The 22086-nt window shown below is 42.2% G+C and overlaps 1 protein-coding gene across 4 annotated transcripts; it reads right to left on the bottom strand.

Annotated features, from left to right (window-relative positions):
- Positions 1-2378: 2378 nt before the first annotated feature.
- Positions 2379-21352, bottom strand: chd4b (chromodomain helicase DNA binding protein 4b). Of its 4 annotated transcripts, XM_044033125.1 has the most exons (41): positions 21099-21352; positions 20943-21017; positions 20592-20751; positions 19952-20082; positions 18413-18667; positions 18185-18300; positions 17953-18052; positions 17652-17856; positions 17153-17274; positions 16897-17020; positions 16556-16728; positions 15738-15983; positions 15291-15494; positions 14965-15176; positions 14558-14689; positions 14384-14483; positions 13989-14180; positions 13429-13629; positions 13138-13275; positions 12786-12907; positions 12511-12684; positions 12265-12406; positions 11908-12157; positions 11660-11784; positions 11472-11564; positions 11242-11383; positions 10927-11096; positions 10528-10717; positions 9691-9777; positions 8647-8738; positions 8023-8156; positions 7733-7877; positions 7449-7605; positions 6548-6633; positions 6210-6456; positions 6075-6131; positions 5714-5884; positions 5498-5606; positions 4592-4724; positions 4311-4506; positions 2379-3065 (listed from the first exon to the last, which is right to left on the bottom strand). In XM_044033125.1, the coding sequence occupies exons 3-41, from the start codon at positions 20653-20655 to the stop codon at positions 2863-2865; spliced, it is 5940 nt and encodes a 1979-aa protein (XP_043889060.1). In that variant the 5' UTR covers positions 20656-20751; positions 20943-21017; positions 21099-21352; the 3' UTR covers positions 2379-2862. The 4 variants fall into 4 exon arrangements, with proteins under 4 accessions (XP_043889060.1, XP_043889059.1, XP_043889062.1 ...); XM_044033124.1 differs by lacking the exon at positions 20943-21017 and having other exon boundaries at positions 21078-21352; XM_044033127.1 differs by lacking the exon at positions 20943-21017 and having other exon boundaries at positions 10540-10717; positions 21078-21352.
- Positions 21353-22086: the final 734 nt, after the last annotated feature.

Genomic DNA, 22086 nt, shown 5'->3' with positions numbered 1-22086 from the left:
TCAAGTCCAATTTCTCCTTTGTGCTGATGATCGTGATGAAACTCAGTGTCTTTCCACCTCCAAACACAATAAAACTCACAGACAGCGTCAGTGTACATTAAATAGAGGTTAATAATACATTTAGGAGTCAATGTTAGTTCCTCATGTTCTGCAACACAATCTAGTCTTTGCTTATCCTCCAACTCTTTGTCATGATAAGGCATCAGGCTCCATTACCACTGCAGCTGATCCTCCCACCCTGTAATTTACTTTAATTTTCTTAATTACCCGACTATCAATGGGATAAAAATCTGCTTGTTCCTGTCGCCTTCTTCCCCAGCTCCACCCCTCGCGACCTCTTCCGCACACACACAAAGCCTCTTTCTAATTTCACATCTCTCCTGAAAATCAGCATTTGCTCTCATGAAAATTCAACTCCAGCTTTCTGGGCGTTTAGGCAAATTACATCATGTATCACATGTTAGTTGCATTTTCTAGATCTGGCATCAGCACTCAAACTAGATCAACATAGTACTTTAGTTCAACATCATCTTCCTTTAGCTTGTAATGTTTAATCTATGAAAACAGCTGGACTATGGTTTACTGCCTTTGTTATCTAACTTTAGCATTTAGCTAGCATTTGCTAACTAATACACATTTGAAGTGATGTGCACATAAACAAAGACTTCTCCTGTAGGAAACATTTAATGACACAGTGGCCCTAAAAGGTCATGGGGTCACCAAGGTCAGTAGGACTTATCCCCAAGTGACAACAAATAAATGGACAACAACACTTGGTTGTTGACCAACTGATGATACCTTTAAAAGGCTAAAAATAATAATACTGTACTTAAAACTGCACTGTGTCATTTTTTTCACATTCCAAATGTTTCTTTGTTTTATGTTTGCAGGAGCAGCTTGACACTGGCTGAATACCCACACCCGTGTTTCATCACCACCAGTTACCTGCAGTATAACATCTCAGCTCTTAACCAGAATCTTTCACCTACTTCTTTCTTTCTCCTCTTTTTCTTTCTATTCTATGAGAACAGATACATTATTTGCATGCTACGACTTTTACCTGGAAACAGGCTCAATACTCGGTCAAGAAATACTATAAGACCTGACCTGAGGGAGCGTTAGTGTGTATACAGCAGCAGCAGCAGGGACACAAAGCTTTTATTCTGTCAAACTGCTAAATGACTGAGTTTTTGGAACAGTAGAATTAACTTTCTGTAGACACATGATTCTCCAACCTGTCTCTCTTTACTATCACATTGCTGGGTGTCATGAGATCTTAACACCACGATACTGAGAAACAGAGACAGTCATGTGACGCTAACAAGGTTCATCGGCATTGTGTGAATTCATTTGGCAATGATTTGAATATAATGGACATTTGTTTATATTTAAAAGTTAGGTTTTAAATGCAGTGTGTGTAGCCTTTGCTGTGATAAATGCCTGCGTACCCATCATTCACCAACCTGCCTATATGTGTGTAGTTAATTGTGATAATGTTTAGTGTCTTCTTACAGTGATGGACGTTATTTTTTGTCTTAAGGGCGGAGCTTTGACTCCTATCTCCTTCTCCGACACCGACCTTTGTTTCTTTTTTCCCCAGACAACTTTATTTATCGATGGCTATCTGGACATGAAGAAGATTTTTAACAAATAATATAAGTGTGTTAGGAACAAATTATGAACTCACCATACATCTTTGACTTTACATGAAATGGATAAACCTTAATAAACTGTTGACTTTTTATTTTAGTAGTCCATAAAAACAGCAATGATAAAAACAACAAGGTGGTAACCATAATAATAATTACAATAATATTCAATTATGTAAAACAACAGAACAGACAAGAAATTAAATTAAGATTGCCATCGTCCTTCAAACCTTTCAATTGAACTAAATGTTGTAGAGCTATTGCATGTCCATACGTTCGGGCAGGTAAATCTCCAGGGAGCAGATCTGTGATGCAGTGAGGAATGTCAAGGTGCTGGTTAGGGAAAGGGCTGAAGATGAATCAGATCACCTGACTGAACAGGTGGAGGTTTGGGATGGAGGGTAAGGACCCAGAAGGAGGTAACAGTGAGAGTCTCTCATAGTGTGGGGGCACTCTGCAGTAGAGATGCACATCAGTATGCCCTGCTTCTAGGTAACCACACACACACACACACACACACACACACACACACACACACACACACACACACACACACACACACACACACACACACACACACACACACACACACACACACACACACACACACGCTCTCTTTCTCTCTCTTTCAGTCTCTCCACACACGCACGCAGGTGAGAACATGAGAGTTGAAAAAAACAAAACATTGAAATATCACAACTTTCTACATGTGAAAATGAGCACAATAAAATCCCTCAATTTCTTTAATAATCCAAAGGTTACTACAAAGCATCAGTATACTGCAAACATGCTGCTTTCACTCCTGTCTATCCCTGTCAGCTTAATGATACACAAAGTTACATACACAAGTTTGAAACTGCTGTACACACAGAGCAGGACAGGTCAGTGGCGCTGTCTCTAGTACAGTCACGACAACAGTCCTCAGGTTGGATGAGTTAAATCTGAACCCCAGTTGAGGAGAACGACCTGTTTCGAGCGGAAAGAGAGAGGACTCTTCTGTTCACTCCTCTCCTACGTCTAAAGTTCCAGTCTTTTCAAAGTCCAGCAGCACAGCTGATGTTCCTCTGAGTCCAGAGATGGATGGTAGGTGCAGTGTGAGGACGAATAGCCTGACAGCTGTACATGACAGTCAAGGGGGAGGAGTCTGCTACATGGCGGGGAGGTGAGCGCGACTGGCTTTAGTCAATGAGTGTGAAGTATGCAGTGTGACTGGTCAGCGAGGTACCTGCATTTGCTGTGAGGTCTGTGACTGGTTCTGGGTGGTGACGTCTGGACCCCGGCTGGCCAGTCGGCTGAGGATGTTTCGCTCGGACATTTGCAGCCGAACAGCAACCGGGGGTATCCGGGCAATGGTTGCTGGGAGACGTGTGACATCAGCCTTCATGTCGCTCAACAGTTCCTCGAGCTGTTTGAGAACTGCAATTAGAACATGTAATAGTGTAATTAAAAGACTGCTTTAGCATTTCTCCTGCAACACAAGGGTAAAATGTTTCCATACTTTTAAGATGCAGTCATCTGGAGCAGAATTTGCTGTTATAGGCAACGGGATATTGATGATAGTGTCAGGATGAGAAGCAGGCTGCATCCATACTTCTCTGTTTTCTTTTGAAAAGTGCATCCGTTCTGCTCTGCATACTCCTGCCACCCACACTACCCCAGCAGGGAGATCAACGGTTTTGGATCACATTTTGACATTAAGTGGACTATATATATATGGGATTTAGTGGCAACTTATCTGCTGCCTGCTTTGTTATTAGACAAGACAGAAAGTGATATTTCCGGCAAGACAAATGAAATAAGATCCCTCTCCTGAACTGGCTGGATATGGAAAGGAAAGCCTTGCAATTATAAGTTCCACACAGAAATGAATGGGAGACAGAAGTAGTCCTGAGGACAAGGTGAAAGTTGTTGTTTATAACCACTCAGTAAAATAACCTGAGAATATTGTGATGACATTGACACACCATACAACATCACACTATAACAGCATCCAAACTAGTCAACTAGTCAGTAACTATTATAAAAATTCTAAAATGTTCCTGTGTCTAAACCCAAGCTTTGTACCTAAGCTTTATACTGGTGCTTGGATTTTGAGGATGTCAACATGGACTGTGAGATTTACAATTGACATTTTCACTATTTTGTGACATTTTATGGACTACTGAGAAGCCTTTCTTAGCTGGAGTTCTAAAATTGTGAAGGCAGGCCCCTCTTAAACACCACAAATGGATTACTGAGTGGTAGCGGTGCTATTTTCTCTCAAAAGAGGTTATGACAAGCTGTTTTTGTTCAAACGTGAAAGCTGCTCCAATTTAACCTTTTGCACCTGATGTGGTTACATGTGCAGTTATAATTGGAGTACACAAATGTTAATATCTGTGTTAAAACACAAAGTCTGTCCTGACACTATCCCTCTCTCAAACTCAGCTTAAGAAAACATATTGTAAGATAACACTGTGGAATATTTATATTTATTTTGATTTCCTGTCCCCTCATTTAATGCAGTGTGACATGTAAAGCACTTCGTGTGTTTTGAAAGTTGCTGTGTATTATCATATTATAATTACCACTACACAACAGTTACTATGTTTCTGTAGTCAAGATAATAGAGGTCATTAACATTAACCTGCCTCTTACATATACAGTATTCCATATGTTTACCTTTGTGCAGCACTGCGTTGGCAGGTTTGTTCCCTGACATGGACTCCTTGCTGAGGTGCTGGTGGGACTCAGCGAGACACTCCACCTCACTGAAGCGAGTGTTCAGGGCCATGGAGGGGTGAGCCGGGTCTTCTGTCATGTTCAGGTAGGCCGCTCTCCGCAACTGTTCCTCAATCACCAACGCCTGCTCCAGTAGCTTTACAGGAAAGACACAGAAATGCTCAGTGAGATATAAATCACACACAGAAGTCGCAGGGAAACGTAGCAACAACTCAGCTCACCTTGAACCTGCGGGCAAGAAACTTGTTCTTGATCTCAAGGAAGTTTCCTCTGCTCATCTCCCCTTTGAAAGGCTCATTGAGGATGGCAAACCTCACATCGTTCTGTACATCCTGCCACCGAGCGTAGCCATGGCTGAGAGACGCCAGGGTTATGGGTAACAACAGTTTTGTGTGGGTCATATTATCATCAAGGGAGGGAGAGATGCTGGATGCTGTTACAGCACACTTCTAATAAGCATTCCTATTTACCCTGAATATTCATGAATAATTTTTCCTTTAATGACGTATCAAAGCTGTGAACAACTAAATCTCCCAAAAGTAAAAATGTATTAAACTAAAAAATTTTTTAGCTGCATGGATCAATAAAAATATGTTTACTAATCACTTAGATTAGTAAAAAAATATATAAAAAAGGTATTCTGTAAAAATGTTGAAGCCAGGAATCTCTTTCTCACAGAAAACAGTATGCAGTGTGGTATTTGTGTTTCATACTGCACTAATGTAATATGAAACAGCAACTAACGATCATTATAATTTGTAATTAATTTACCAATGTTGTTTGATCTCTAAATTTCCAATTCAACTATGAGTGGGATGACAAATGTGTCTTTATTACACATGCGAGTTTAACTGGGCCACATCCACACCACTACATTTCTTGAGCATTTCCACTGTGTTATCAGAAGTAGCCTGCATCCATACCTAACACCCATATCACATGACCATTCAGGTACACAAACACAGAGATAGTAGCATTTTCATATCTCTATTTTTCTGGGCTTTGAAACAACAGGTTAGTGTGAATTGCATGTGTTCCAGGAGCACAATTTATGTATTTTTGAACAAAAATGACATAACATGGTTGTAGCTTAGATCTTTCTGTCAGTTGTACATTTGGAAGGATACTGTATGATGCCAGCCAGTAGCCAGTAGTCATGGCGACGGTGCCAAATCTCAAAGGTTTTCTTGGTGACAGTAGCTGCTCGCTCTTCATTCTGCCACAGAGAATGAAGCTCTGGAAAAGAGGACAGAGAAGTCAAATGAGTTTACTGAGTGAGTGTGTGTGTGTATATACTCTACATATAAGTGTGTGCGTGTGTGTGTGTGTGTGTGTGTGTCCACCTGTGAATCCTCCATCAGCTATGTTGAACATGAACCTCTGCTTGGTGGCTTTCTTCTTTTCTTCGCTGACGTTAACCACCGGTGCAGCTGTTCCCCCGTCTTTGGTGTTCTCTCCATTCTGCAGTTTGCCAGACTCGTCTGTTTTTACACCATCCTTCTCTTCTCTTTGATCTGTTAGAAAACAAAAACAGCAACACGGTTGAAAAGACATGACCTCATTATGGAAATGTTCATGGAAATAAATGATGTTATGTGTTGTACAGTATTTACATTTAGGCATTTATTCATGACACACAACTTTTCTTTTATATTTTATAATGTTTAAGTCTCTTTATTGACTTGAATTTTTACTTGTCTGTACCTTTCTTCTCCTCTGTGGATGAAGTGGTGTCCATCTTTTCATCTTTGCCATTTTCAGCTGAAATGAAAAAAACAGTTAGAATCAAAGAGAAGGTAGATTTGAAACATTTAAAAGCATTATTATCATCCATCTCACCTTTAGAGTTGTCCTCCTCTAAATCCAGCATGCCCTCTGGACCATTGCCCTTAACAGTACTTTTCTCCCCCACGTCCAAAGCCTGGTCCTTCTCTTTTTCCTTTGTCCCCGTGTCTTCAGCCTCCTTCTCCTTCCGTTCCTCTCTAGCTCCAGTCTCCTTCCCCTCCTTACCTGCTGCAGCGTCCGACTCTCCTTCCTTCTTTTCAGGTGCAGGGGATTTTTCTGACTCATCTGGGATTTCAATTATCTTTGGGATACATATTTAGGATTAAATTAGATAAATCCAATTCTGAATAATATTTCTACCAATCATAAAAATGGCTGATAGTAGAATTTACCTCTGGATCATCTGTCTTCTTAGCTCCCTTGCCATCCTCTCCCTCCTTCTTTAAGTCATCTTTGTCCTCAAGTTTAGATAAATCCTCTGTAAAAATTATGTGTATGTTAAAATCCTTCCTCTGTTCTGCTTATATCACAACAATGTGGTGGTCTCAGACTTCGTCTCATAGTTTTATGGATGTAGCCACAAGAGGGCGTTAGCCTAACCTAAATTGTCAACAATAACTGCATTAAAATTTTGGATGTAGCAAAAGTTGGGCTTATGCCTGTGGTGGTCAAATCAGCCACTTTATTAGGTACACCAGTTCAAGTGCTTGCTACAGCAAACATCTACCCAGCCAATCACATGGCAGCAACTCAATGCATGTAGGTATGGTCAAGAAAGCAGGCGTGCTTAAGTTCAATCTGAGCATTAGCTTGGGAAAGAAAGATGATTTAAGTGACTGAACGTAGCACGGTCGTTGGTGTCAGAACAGCAGGCCTGAGCATTTCAGAAAATTCTGAGCTACTCTCATTTGTATGCACAACCACCTCCAGGGTTTACAGATAATGGTCCAAACAAAAGACAATAACCAGTGAGCATTAATTATCTTCACAAAAATGCCTTGTTGATCACAGAGGTCAGATAAGAATGGCCAGATTGGTTCAAAATAATAGAGAGGCAACAGTAACTCAAATAAATTACAACCTAGGTATGCAGACAACCATGTCTGAAAGTACAAGACATTGAACCTTGAAGCAGATACAGCAGCAGAACACCACACCATTTGTACCTAATTAAGTGGCCGCCCACTGTATATGTATGTGTGTTGTAGGACACTTCAAAACAAATGTTTCTGCTTTGAAACTTAAATGAAATTACCTTGGTGTATAAATGTGTGCATGTGTGCATGTGTTTACCTGGGATAGGAGTGTTGGGCTGTGTGTCTGCAGGAGTCCCAGTAGAAGGAGTCTTGGGGTCTTCACCTGCAGCCAAAGCTACAGCCCTTTTGTTCTCCTCCAGTTCTGCCATCCAGGGCATTGACCACTGACCATTAACATGCTCAAACTCCTGCACCTGTTTTCAATATGTCACTCTGTCAGTCATTTCATTTTATATCTTAAAATAGTAAAAGAGTAATAATAAGAAGTCATAAACACGCTGTGTGAACCATTAAATGCTTTGTGCTGTGTATTCATATTACCTTTTTCCTTATGAGGGACATCACACCAATGCGCGTAAGCACATGTTGCCTTGACAGACCCTCACGCGGGACGCCGTCTGCAAAGGTCTCTGCTCCATCAGCCCCTGGCTCACAAAGGTGACGCATGAACAGGGACACGTAAGCCCTGAAAATGTGTGAAGGAGACAGTGAAGGCATGTCCCCATATATACATGCACACATTTGACAAGGATGCATGACGAAAATAAACTGCAAATCAAACAAAATGACAGATGTAGTACATGTATCACACTAAAATATATGTTACCCACTTGAATTCTTTCTCAGATTTCCCTCTGAGATCCCGCACCAGCCACTGGTTGGTGAAAGCGTCCTGAGGAGGCATCCCATAACGCATCACTGCATTCAGGAAAGCCTTCCTCTGCCGTGCATTGAACCCCAACACCTGAAAGGTGCGCGGCATAAAAGGAAGCAAGGTTAAACAAGTGAAATGGCAGCCCCACTGTTCTGTTTCTTGATGTTTTGTGCTGAATGTTCATTTAGAGGAAACTCAGGACTAGGGTAACATCCTGTCTGTAACTGTGATTTAAGAATGAATTATATCTAATTGTGAGACTGCAAATTGCACCTAAATCCTCCACTCACCCATCCCTTTCCCAAGTGCATCAGGGAACTACGGTGGCCCTTGCATACCAGAAATATGTTTACACTCATTCTCAACAATCTACACTCATCCACTGTCCCTGACAAAGGTTTTGGCTGATGTGTCCATTCGGGCTGCTGTAGAAACATGGTGTTGTAAGATTTTTGTTATAAAGCAATTACACTCTTACATATTTTGGGGTAGTATATTCATTTCTGCCAGTAAACTCTCCAAATATTAGGCACTGGACCATTAGAGGAAACCAGATGACTGGATTTGGCAGAAAACTCACCTCAATGTTTCCTCCGACCCTGGCCAACAGCGGAGGCAAAGGTTTGTCCCTGTCATTCCTGAGCCCTTTACGGTTTGGTCTTCGGGCGTTTGCTGTAACAACATATAAGCTGTTAGCATGTTGGAAATTCTGTGTACATGCCACAGTCAATACAGTGAGAATTGCTGATGTATGGTCATGTGTGCTCTTAACGTCTTTAACGCTTTTCTGTGAAGATGTTCCACTTACAGCTCATCACTCTTCACTGATGCTGCTGAAGTTGTACCTCCTCACAACCTGTCCACACTTTTACATTACAAGCTTCTTCTTCAAACATGAAGCCTTCTAAAACACTTACAATGGACAGCAGCGTTGTGGGACACTGTACTTCATTTAATAAAACTGTATGAACAGAGCCAGAACTGAATGAATGAACAATGTATAAAATTAGAACAGAACATTTACAACTTATTACACCTATAAATAAAATAATACTAACACATAAAGGGACAAATTTGTTTTGAAACAATAATTAATGACATTTTTATGTATCCATAATACACATTTCTAACTACCCCAGGTAATAGTCACTATGAATTGAATACACATTAACTTCTTTAAGTGTTAGGGGACAGCGGATTCATTTATTTTTCCTGAGTTATTGCTTTTTTCTTTCCCTTTTCTTCCTTTGCTATTCTCTTTATTTCTTTTCTTGCCTCTCTACGCTCTGTGCAGATGATGCAGCAACAAGTGCTGTTTCCTGAGTTGTTGAAGTTGTCAATGTGGATATCGTAGCTGTCGTCTGAGTCTGAATAAAGATCTGCAGGGATGGTTTGAAGGATGTTAGTGAATGACACAAATGGGGCTTTAAGTGTTGAGATTATTTATAATCTGTAAATTCATAAGCATGAACTACCTCCAAATTGTTAGGATGCGAAGTTAAAGAGCAGCACAATGACCACATCAATGAATACAACATTTATTATTACAGAGTAAGAGAGAAGCTACTTTACCACAGAAGGACACACATGGTAAAACAAGCAGTGAATTCAACAGTTTCGTTACCTTCTGTCCGTTCATCAAAGTCTTCGTCGCCCTCCTCTGAGGCCACTGAGTAATCAGATTGGTTATCTGACTGATCCTCCTGCCAGTCTAAACAAAGCACACACAGACAGAAAAGTAAGGAAAAAAGAAAGAAAAAAAATAGAAAAGCAAATCACTTCACTAACAAAAAGTAAGTCTAAAGTCATCATGATGGAGCTGTTGATGTCAACATCACATTTTTACTTATTATCCACATTTATTTGTCCTTAGGGCTTATTTCTGAAAATGAAATTGAATTTCTACATCAATAGTTACACTACACTGTCAGCATCTTTGTCTACTAACTTGTTGTTTGTCACAGCGTATTATGGGTAACAACCCAAAACAGCTATGTGTACATGAGTGGGTGTTAAAAATGTGTGTATTATTTAGCAAATCTTTCCTGGATATGTTGTGATTCTGTCATTTCCAAGGGATTACATATTGTCTTTCTAAAGCTTTGTCAGAGAAAATCTTCAGAGCTATAACAATTAATCAATGTGACAATCAACTAATTAGACAGCTAGTTTGTTTTATATTTCATTTATATATTTTCTGGTCTCTTTGCTCCTCTGTGACAGTAAACTGAAGGTCTTTGGTTTGTGGACAAAACATTTGAGGACTTTGTCATTTAAATAATTATTTAGCAGATTAATAAGAAATATTTTAAACTGATAATACTTTCATTGCAGCCATAAACACATTACTATGCTCTATCTTATTTCACAAAACATCATCACAGGCACACCAACAACAAACACAGACTAACAGCACAGCATTCATACACATGAAGAGGTTTCATTATATGTTGTTCTGTACCCTGTCTTATACCTCGGTCCTCCTGGGAGCCGTCATTATAGTTCACAGGTTTTCGAGTTCTTTTGCCTTTGCCCAGATTGCGGGCGAGATCCTCCTGCTGTTGCTCATAGTGGTGACGAAGCAACTTCTCCCAGTAATCAGGATCAACACTCTCCTCTTGCTTGATCACCTCCCTTTCCACCTCCTCCTCCTTAAAGAAATTAGACAGTACAGAGAGTGCATGTGTACGGTATTCAAATTAAGACATTTTATGTGAGTAAAAACTAATTAACATTGTCTGTACAGGGCTGAACAACAATGTTAGAGGAAGTTCTTGCTAAATTTCAGAATATTTGAGGCAATTATGCTACAACTACAGAAACCCACTCAAATTTCACACAAATTCAGACAAATTCATACCTCATCTTCTTCATCTTTGACCACGTACTGGGCCACTTTAAAGGAGCTGAGGTATTCATTCATGCTCTGAATCTCAGTGTCATCTGTAGCAGACTGGTTCCTGTCGAGCAAGCGATCGATTGCGTGGTCATCGTAGTGGATCACACTGCTGTCATCCTCCTTGTTATCTCCTGAAAGCAAAACAAGTCAAATAAAATTCAATCAGAGTCAGTCCCTGTAACTTCTGTGACATCAGAGTAGAGTTCAGAAAAAGGACAAAAGCCAGATTATTTGTGTCCATCAGTATTTTACTGTATGTGGGTTAAATCATCTCACCCTCTCCAAGTTCATCTTTAAACAACTCCTCTGTTCCAAACTTAAGGATATCATCGAGCTCTTGCTTAGACATGGAGCCAGTCTTGGAGCCAAGACCCGGCCGCACCACCAGGTGGGTGAGCATCATCTTCTTCTTTGCCACCTAGTGGAACAAAACGGGTGAAGATGAAGACATGAGCAGGTTCTCATGTATAATTGTATAATTTCTTCTGGTGCTAACTGTGACAGACCTGTGTAATCCTCTCCTCCACAGAAGCTTTGGTGACAAAGCGATAGATCATCACCTTCCTGTTCTGGCCAATACGGTGAGCTCTGCTGAATGCCTACAACATAAAAACATCAAATATAATTCTTACCTTTCATCCAAATAAAGAAACAAACCCATGCAAATAAGGTGTTGCAGTTAGGTTCTGCGTACCTGGATGTCATTGTGGGGGTTCCAGTCAGAATCGTAAATGATGACAGTGTCAGCAGATGCAAGATTGATGCCCAAACCACCAGCTCTGGTGGAGAGGAGGAACGCAAACTGCTGAGCACCAGGAGCTGTTGGGATGAAAATCAGAAAAATAAGCAAAGACATTTAGACATTTTGGCATTTACAACATTAAACGTATGACATAGCAGCAAATTTGAAGGAATTCAAACACATGTATGTCCATGTCTAACCGTTAAAGCGGTCGATGGCCTCCTGTCTCATGTTGCCAGTGACTCCTCCATCGATTCTCTCATATTTGTAACCTTCATTCTCCAAGAAGTCCTCCAGCAGGTCTAGCATTTTAGTCATCTGAGAGAAGACCAGAACTCTGTGTCCTCCATCCTTCAGCTTCCTCATCATCTTCATGAGCAACATCAGTTTTCCTGAGGACTTGGTCAGAGCTGTGCCCTCATACATCCCATTGGGAAGTTTTGGTGCCTCCTGTAATTTGAGCAAATATTGAGTCCATTTAACAAGTTTCATAATCCAGTTGCTACAACCGAACATGCACATTATTTTCTTTCACATGTGAAAAACATGGATCATACAGTGGCAGCTGCAGGGAAGAGGTAGGGGTGATTGCAGCACTTTTTGAGGTCCATCACTACATTGAGCAGAGAGACTTGGTTTCCTCCTCCACGCGTGTTCAGAGCCTCAAAGTTGCGTGTTAGAATGAACTTGTAGTATTTCCTGGAGTTATGGAAAAAAAGGAAAATTAACTCAGACTATATATCACTCCAAACATATTCTCCAAAATTGATTTTATTTACTACACATCCCCTGTTATCACATACTTCTGCATGGGGCTCAGCTCCACTCGGACAATGAGCTCAGTCTTCGAGGGCATGTGTTTGAAAACATCAGCCTTCAGCCTCCTGAGCATGTGTGGTCCCAGCATGTCGTGCAGCTTCTTAATTTGGTCCTCTTTGGCAATGTCTGCAAACTCCTCAAGAAACCCTTCCAGGTTGCTGCAGAGAAAAAGAAAAACAGAAATACAAGCTGAGTCATAGTGATCTCCTACACACTGTGTAAGAAAGGCGAACCACATGTGATGTAGCTAAGCACTGACTTGAATCTCTCTGGGGTCAGGAAGTTCAGCAAGTGGAAGAGCTCCTCTAGGTTGTTCTGAAGAGGAGTGCCAGTCAGCAGCAGCTTGTGTTGCAGTGGGTAGTTGTTCAACACTCTGAAGAACTATTAACAGGCAAGACACCAGAGAAACACAATGAATTAGACAATGACATGAAAAAAATACAATCAAAAAGATATGAAAACATAACAGGTATGGTAAAATTATCATTTTCAAAAGAGGGGGTAGATAGGAACACTAACTAAATTCTACAGTAAAAATAAACATAACAGTAATATTTTAAAAACAAGAACACAAACCTGTACTGTATAAAGCAAGGTTTGACTGATTTTACCTTGGACTGGTTGTTCTTGAGCCTGTGTGCTTCATCCACCACCAGACAGGCCCATTCAATGGAGCCTAATACCGCTTGATCGATTGTAATCAATTCATAGGATGTCAACAGAACATGGAACTTGACTGGTGAGTCTTTCTGTGAAGCACAAAGAACACAGGACATCATCACTAGTAATTTAGCACCCCAAAATGCATGAGTGAATATTTCTATACTTAAGCAGCATAGATATTCTAACTCTTCTAAAGCACAGCACGTGCTAGTATACAAGTACAGTACATATGTTCTTACCTTCATCCTGGAAGCCTTTTTTCCACCTCGAATCGCATTTCCCTCAAAGGAGAACTCGTTCTCTCTGATGACAGCTCTGCTGTCTTTGTCACCTATGTACGTCACCACATACATGTCAGGCGCCCACAACTCAAACTCTCTCTCCCAGTTAATGATGGTGGACAGAGGGGCACTGACCAGGAAGGGGCCTTTGGAGTGACCCTGTACCAGTGAAGGACAGGTGGAATTCAATTTATTTCGTAAATTAAAATGCAAATAGTTAGATTTAAGGTTAATTCAACCGTAAGTGTAAATTAACAACTGTATATATTTTGTCTTGCCCTGCCTTTAGGGTACACCTCCTTTAATGGACAGAGTTACTGTGTGTCACATGTCTGAAACCCATCAAGTAACACTAGTTGGCAGGAGAGGGCAGACTTTTATTTCACTGACACATTAAAGTCCAGTCATATGCTAGGTTTACATTCACAATTCACATGAAGCGAATTAGTTCATTAAGATGAGCAGTAACTGACACAAAAGTCAGCAAAGACATTCACATAAAGAGTACAATTCCTTACCTCCTTGTACAAAGAGTAGAGAAACACAGCAGTCTGCACAGTCTTGCCTAAACCCATCTCATCGGCCAGGATAGTGTCAGTGGCCTGAGCCCAAGAAAATCTGAGCCAGTTCAGGCCCTCCAGCTGGTAAGGATGCAGAGTTCCTCCAGTGCTGTCCAGGTAGTCAGGCTGTCGGTCAAACTTAATGGTGGGCTGCAAGAAAGAAAGAAAGCAGGAGGAATATCAATGCCATGTCTGTCTGTGCTGCAGGTTACTTTTTTATTCTGCAGGGAAAGTACACCCGACAGTCAACCTTCTTTTTATAAATCAATAATCCATTAGTCTTGCAAAGAATATGCAAGGCAGGTTTGGAAAGAAGAAACCTGTTTTTAAATTCAAACTTTCAAAATACATACATCCACGACTGGATTAGCCGGTGGTCGCTCTGCCTTTTTGACTTTGACTGGTTTCTTCAGCTTCTTGCCAGGTCTGCCCTCATCACCCACCATCAACTCTCTATAAGAAGAAATAGCAGTTTAGGGGAAAACATACATATAACACTCTATGGCACTTACTGAGTCACTCCATACCTGTGATTCCAGTATGTCTGTTTGTAGGGGTCATATTCCGGAATGTCCATGTCTTCACTCTCCCAGGTTGACTGGTCATAGGGCAGATCTCTCCATTTTACCAGGTAATGTACATTGCTCTTCTTATCCACACTAACATACAAAAAATACAGGATAGACGATATTACAACAGCACAGCATCACCATGTTCACTATCCAAGTGTGTACTAATGTGCAGTTAAGATATGTTAACAGATATGTTATGGGTGTATTCTGTCTTTAAACAACTATTTTTCAACTTCATATTATTTCCAGTATTTGTTAAATGGTGGAATTACAGTAATGTAACTATTAAATAATCACAAAATGTCACATACTTAATTGTAAGTTACTGGTGATGCTTATTCTAATGAGACTGTTTGCCCTACCTGTGGTTGAGGATGCGGTGGATCATTAACCACTCCATCTTCACTCCATAACGGTAAAAATTTTCCTCCATGTGGACAAAGAGAGGATCTTTGTGCTTCCTCTTGGTGCTTTTACCGTCATCACCTTCACCTCCAAAATCCACAGGCGGTGGTTCATCCATGTCAGTCTTCCTCTGGAAGTTACGAAACATCACCTGGCAGTTCAGCTCCAACTGGGAGAGAGTGACAGGGAGGTAATGAAATATGAGAAAAATGTGACACACTTGCACAAAGTCAGCTACACAAAGCTCATTCTCAACTTTGGGTGAACTCATTGTTTTTTGTACCTGTAGCTCCTGCACCCAAGAGCAGTGCCAGTAAGACATATTGCACCATTTGACAAAGAACTCCCTCTCTCTGCGTCCCACCAGTGGTGGAGGATCAGGAGCATCAGCAGGCAGATCAACAGGCCGGGGAACAGGTGTGGGTGCTGGTGGCTCCCCCCAGCGCCATGTCAAAACTTTCTGGACTTTCCCCTTCATTGGTAGACACTGTTATGTAATGCAGAGGGAGGAGAAATAATTTAGGTATAATGTGTATAGTGTATAGTGAAATTTACAAGCATGATAGCAAAAGAAAAAGCTGTGATGGTTTTGTCTATAATACTACAGGTTAACTTATACACAGCAAAAAGAGAAGCTCTGTATCTCAAGCAAAGGCAAGATGGAATGTGTAATTTGTGTGCACACCCACGTGAGCTTGTGCACGCGCAGATGCCAGTGCAAAGCTCTCACCTTGCAGCGGGGGCAGATCCATTCTCCGTTGGGGATTTCGGGGAGAGGAGGGTTGAGGCAGTGAATGTGGTAGGAGGAGGGGCAGGTGTCACAGCAAAGTAGCTCCCCTCCATCCTTGCACACCCGGCAGTACTCAATGTGGTGGTCATCTTCCTCCTCCACCCCTTCATCCCTCCTGTCTTCCTCATCCTCCCCTTCTGCCTCAGACAGATCATCTCTGGCCTCCCACTGGATCCCCTCCTTCTCCTGGCAGAATTACAGACAGGGAAGTGGTGTGTGTGCGTGTGTGTGTGCATGCGCATGCGTGTGTGCATGCAAGAGAGGGTGGGGGGTGTGGACAGGCAGGGAAGGTATGCGTAACGGAGTGAAAGGAAAAAGGGGAGGGGTGTGGGGGGAATTCAAGAGCACAGAGGGTGGAGGGGTCGTGCGATGTGTGCGTGTGCACATGGAGCCATAGCCGAGGGAGGGAGGGAAGGGAGTGGGAGGAACAAGATGAGGAAATGGGGGAGGGTGGGGGGGTAAGGCATGAGGTGGGAAGAGAGGATAGATGGCAACATGAGCAGTGTGGGTTTGGGGGTGGAGGGGGGCAGAGGACAAAGAGAAGTGGAGAATGCAAAAAAATGTCAAAATCCATTTCCTATTAACTCTCATGTCAGTGCAACTTTGCATGAATACACTTTGACACAACGGTATTTTCATTACAGGTGTAATTGTTGCACTGCTGTCTCATACTCAGGTAATCAGGCCCAGCCTTAGGTAACACACACAACTAAGTGGCTTTATCGGCCCACACCAAGGGGTGAGATTACTGTACTCACACAATGTGGACAGCTCCATTTGCCCTCGGGTGCTTTCTCCATGTCAGGGTCCAGACAGACCATGTGATAAGCTCTGGGGCAGGTGTCACACAAAATGATCTCTCCTCCCTGTTGGCACACTTCACAGTAGTCCTGGTGGTCCGTCTCATAGCCATCGCCATCTTCTGTCTCCACTGAGAGAGGATGTTTACACAATAGTTGCAGGAAAAATTAGGTGGGAAAATTAGACGGAATTTGGCACACAAAAGCAGCAGTACACCTCACCCTGGTCTTGATTTGAGCTTATTTGACAAAGAAAAACCTCAAGAGCAGGACTATTTCAGTATTATTTCTATGCCAACCTTTTTTCTTTTTCTTTACACCCTTGGGCTTCTTCTTGGGGCGGCTGCTGCGATTCGAGCCATCGGACACAGAGAAACTCCCATCGTCAAAGTCGCTGTCAACATCAGGTTCATCTTCATCACTCTGACAGAGTGACAGAGAGAGAACATTGAGAACAAAAGAAATACTTGGTTACATTATAGTATCAAAATTCTGACTGTGGTGATTAAATAAATAAAGGATGAAAAATATAAAGAGACGAAAACTGGATCTCACCGATGAGCGCTTCCTCTTGCTGTTGAGGCCTCCTAGTTTGATCTTGAGTGGAGCCACTTTTTTAGGTTTGGGTTTTGGTGGAGGCTTCGGTGTAGGTTTCGACTTCTTGCGTGCATTAGGACCTAAGTAAACACAGGGTTCAGACTCTGTTTAGTCAAGAAAATACACTCTAAGAGCTAAGCTTCAATAAAATAAATATTTAAAGCTACAGTGCATAACGTTTGGTGCAGCACAGAACTGTCTCTACACACCATTACACAAACTTTCATGTGGAGTTGATAGACCTAATCAACATTATGTTAAGTCATTTGATAATAGTTTGAATGTCACAGACAGTGTTGATTGTTTATATTCAAAACACTATACTACAGTTTTAAGCTGTACCATTTCATGTAATAAAATAAAATGAAGAATCACTTTTGTGAGTCCATTAATAAGAAACCAAGTTTCTTATTAAATCAAGAATTTGCACATAATTACAATCAACTTGTCATCTAACCTTTGCCCTCTTTAGTCTTGGCCTTGCGGAGAGGTGGCGCTGGAGGTGCAGCAGGTGTCGGAGCAGCAGCAGCAGGAGTTGGAGCAGTTGCTGGTGAAGTGGTGGCGCCTGTCTCTGGGCCTCCGTCTGTCCCTGCCACCACCATGTTCTCCACAGCTGCAGCCACATTGGCAGCTGCCAGAGCTGCATTGGCAGAGGCACAACCCTAAAGGAGAACACAGCACAGAATCAGTCAAGTACACAAGAGGACAGTGACACTCATTCATTAGTCAGATTTGTGACCATTTTCACAACTCAGTACCTTGAGTGGGTTGTTTGTGCTAAACTCTCTCCACTTAGCCATCATCAAAGTCATCATCTTCGACACAGCGATCTTGGGGTTCTTTGCTGCAATTAAAGGCCTGAAGCAAAAAAGGAAGAAATTGTTATTATGTTGTTATTATTATTGATTGATTCATAACTCTTAAATATCCAGAAAGAGTCAGAGTAAAATGTACTCATACTGCATACAGCTTTAAAAATAGTTATCTTACCTAACAAACTGGCTGAAGGCCTTGTAGTTGGTGAGAGAGCTGTAGTCTCCCTGAGTGAAGACATGGTCAATGTCTTTCATGCCCCAGGCCTCCAGCAGCTGAGAGGAGCTTTTAGGCTGAGACAGGAGAAGAGACGTTGAAAAGAACAACCGCAGGAGGTCATTTTGACATATCAGCCTTAAAGGAAGCAGCTATTCATTCTGCAGCCCAGAATGAATTAATCTTTACCTGGCAGTCATCATCATCGTCATCATCATCGTCCGGTTCTGGGTCTTTACGTTTGCTCTTTGAACTGGATGATCCTCCTTTCTCTGCTGACACACCTCCTTTTTTCTTGTCTTTGGCAGAGCTCAACCGTTTCTTCTTTTTCCTCCCGGGGGCATAATCACTTCCTTCACTCTCTGACCGCACACCACCCTCGTCTACATCCCTCTCTGCTGTTTCTCTTCCAATCAGGTGCTCTGGAGAGCTGACAGGCAATTCCTACAAGACAAAGTAAGATTTTAAGGACAGTGGTGCTTTTTAATGCACCAAATGAACACAAATTTCACATTAAAATAAAAGCTTTTATTCTTTGTCAGGACTGTGCCACTATGCTTGCCTGGGGGCTGCATGAAAAGTCACAGAGCTCTGCCAGATGATGATTCATGGCAAATTTCACATAGATCTGATACAATAAAGTCACTACATCTAATAATAATTACACAGAAAAATAACTGACTACAATTTAAATGATGAATTCCCTTTTCCTCAAGGAAAGACTCTTTAAATCACACAGGATTCTCAAACGTGAGGAGTGACAGCATCAGAAAAGGTTCTGGTCAATTGTACTATTCTTTAGAAATAATGGTTAACCCAGTAATTATTGGGTTTGCCATATTTAGGACTTAATTGATACATAGCAATTACCATCAAAGCATCTTTTTCACAGCAGGTCAGCCCCACTGTCTACTGTAAACAAAACTCACAGGTAAAACAGGACTAGCGTGTTAGCTCCCCACTTGGCTACAAAAACACCAGTCAGTCTGGGATGTTTAGTGTAAGCCCAGTAGATCTGAGGGACCCTAAATTTGAGCCCGATGGCTCACAGGAGACATTGTTATTGTTTTTACTGGGCACTGTTAGGCAGGAAATGAATCAATATCTGCGACATTCCACTTGCACTGTTGTTATACTTATGTGCACCACTTCATGTAAGGAAGCCAGGTTGATAGTTGCAGAAACATGTACGTAGCCTGACATGTCCATGTGATTAGAGATAGAGTTCCTGCAATGATTCCTCCAAAAGAGATCTCTTATTAAATCCAAATGCAATCTACGTATATGTGTTACTTAAAGTTATACAAATTTAAACTTACTAGACACTTACTGGACATTTTAGTTAATAACGCATCAACCATAAATGCTCAAATCTGTTTAAAAGAACCTAATATGGGTCAATATTTCTGTGTTGTTTTGATGCAATATAAAAATGACACCTTTCTGAAATCTGTTGCTGGTTTCACTTTAAACCCTGCTGCTTTCTCTAGTTTAAAACTAAGGACTGTATAATGACCCACTTGATTTCTCCAGCATGAAGTTCACAGTGCGTCTGTGTTAATAGTGAAAAGGGTTGTTGACTTTGGCACCTGTCTCCTCCACTGGAAATGGTCTCGTACTTGTATGTCAAATCAATGTTGTTTAAAGATAAAGTTTTAAAAAGTGAACGTATAACAATTGCTATCCAGTTTATTTTGGATAGAAAAGACAGCAAAGCAGCGCACTAACCTCTCTGATGGGTCTCTGTCTCTTGCTGCTCCTGCTCTCTCCTCGGCTGCTCTTCTTGGCTTTCTTCTTCTTCTTGGACTTGGGTACCTCCTCTACGTCAGACAGAACAGCATCCTCCGGCTCGTCCTCATCTGCTTTCATTGACAGGCAGTCATTAGACAACAACAGAGAAGAGACGCCGGGGACAGGAGCACTGCTGCAGGCCACAGGGAGGAGAGGAGGGGGGGGGGACCGCGCACTGGCATGGCTTGGCTTGGCAGATGTTCATGCACGCCTACACGTACACGCGCGCGCGCACATATGCAAGTGCACATACAGGCTAACACACATATACCGTAAAAGCGACAAGAGCACGCGTTAAAACTTGCCTTTGAAACTTTGACAGCTCTCGTCCGTACCCGAGAAAACACACACGAGGTTCGGAGAGCAAGAAAGGGTTAAAAATAACTGTAAACACTTGCTCGCCAAGTTCATGAACTAATCTGTCATGGCGAGTGACGGACGAGCTCGAGCTGACTACTCCTGGCTAGCTTGGGGCTAACGTTAGCTTCTCGGTGAAGGCGAGCTCAAGTCGCGGGGAGATGGACCTTGTTCTGCGGAGAGAGAGAGACAGGGAGGGAGAGAGGAAAGGCGAGCTTACCGTGAAGTAGTGAGCGCTCGTCCACGGCTCCAAAGTCTTCCCTGTCATCCTCGCTGCCCGACATCTTCCCAGCGTTTTAATTTAATTTCTTGCTGGTCGAATTAATCCCTCGTAGACCTTGCTCCTCGGTCGGCGAGGGAGGAGGGAAAATGACGTGGGACTGTTGGAGAATGGACCGGGGGTGTCCAGGCAGGAAGGGAGGGGGTGTGGGGAGGGGGGGTAGAAAATAAATAATAATAAATGGCACCGGTTTGTAGCTGATCCTTACTCGTCCTATAATAATGAGGATACATGTATATTTCTGAGTGTGAACTCTAACAAGTTAAATAATTGGATTATGTGTGCACTGACATGTTGTTGATTTTACAGGTATTTTTCTCTGCATAGGAGTGAATGAAGCAAAGTGATCCACAGTTATTTCCAAGCCTGTGAGGCAAAAAATGCATCGAGTTAAAACAGCACATAAAAGAAAAGTTGAAAGCCTACCTTGACACGTTAGAAACTTACAGTAGTGTGTATGTGTGGTCCCGGGTCGAGGTGAGCTCGCCCTTTTTCTCGGTGCAGGAATGAACACAAGTCACGCTGTTCGTGCGGCAGTTGTTGTCAGTTAGTGCTCGTTCATTGAACCAATGATTGGCTGAATAAAAAGAAAAAAAAAGAGCCGCCAATGACCCAAAACACGTTGTTCCGTCCCCCCCAACCTCACTGACAGAGCTTAGCTAACATCTTCACAAACACACAAAGGGGGCAGACATCCCATAATAATCCCCCCTCCCACACTCACACAGGACTCTGCATAGTTACCTCGCAACGGACAGACCATAATACTCAGCCTGCCCCCACCCCCTCCCACGAGCACGCGCGCTCGCGTACACACCCGCACGCACGCTGCCACCACTAGACATACATGCACCAGGCTCATTGCATGCACACTCCTTCTCCTATCCACTAGTAGTCCCAGCCCCCTTAGCAACCCCGTTGTCATGGTGACACCCCCTCCACCACTCCCCTAAACAGACCATAATACTCTAGCAGTAACAGCATACATCCCATAATATACAGTACAACTACTAAAAGACAAGAAAGAAAAAAAACAGTCACATGGTCTCCAGGGAAGCAGAAGTCGAGTGGTGACAGACCATAATACTCACTCCATCAATGTCCACCTGGCAGTGAGCATGACTACTTCAAAAAGTCACAGTGTTCACTTTAGTTCCTGTGTGATCAGATTACAGCAGAGTGTGTGTCTGTGTGTGTGGGTCTAACAGGTCTGTCTGTCTGTCTGTCTGTCATAGATGTTTGTCAAATACACTCCTGTAACAACATCCTCAAGTCCTTCAAGTGCAACATAGACCAACAACAGGTGCTCAAGTGCACAAGAGTGATGGAGGGTGGACATCACAGGCCCAGCAGCAGCAGCAGCAGCAGTTACTGTATGTCCACCTGAGTTTAGTTTTCCTTCTCTGTTGAAGCTGATGCTGTGTGCAAAAATAAA

Source organism: Solea senegalensis, linkage group LG9 (assembly GCF_019176455.1).
Source record: "Solea senegalensis isolate Sse05_10M linkage group LG9, IFAPA_SoseM_1, whole genome shotgun sequence".
Classification (NCBI taxonomy): Eukaryota; Metazoa; Chordata; class Actinopteri; order Pleuronectiformes; family Soleidae; genus Solea; species Solea senegalensis.
The sequence above is the reverse complement of the archived record's forward strand: the minus strand, read 5'-3'. Positions and strand labels throughout refer to the sequence as shown.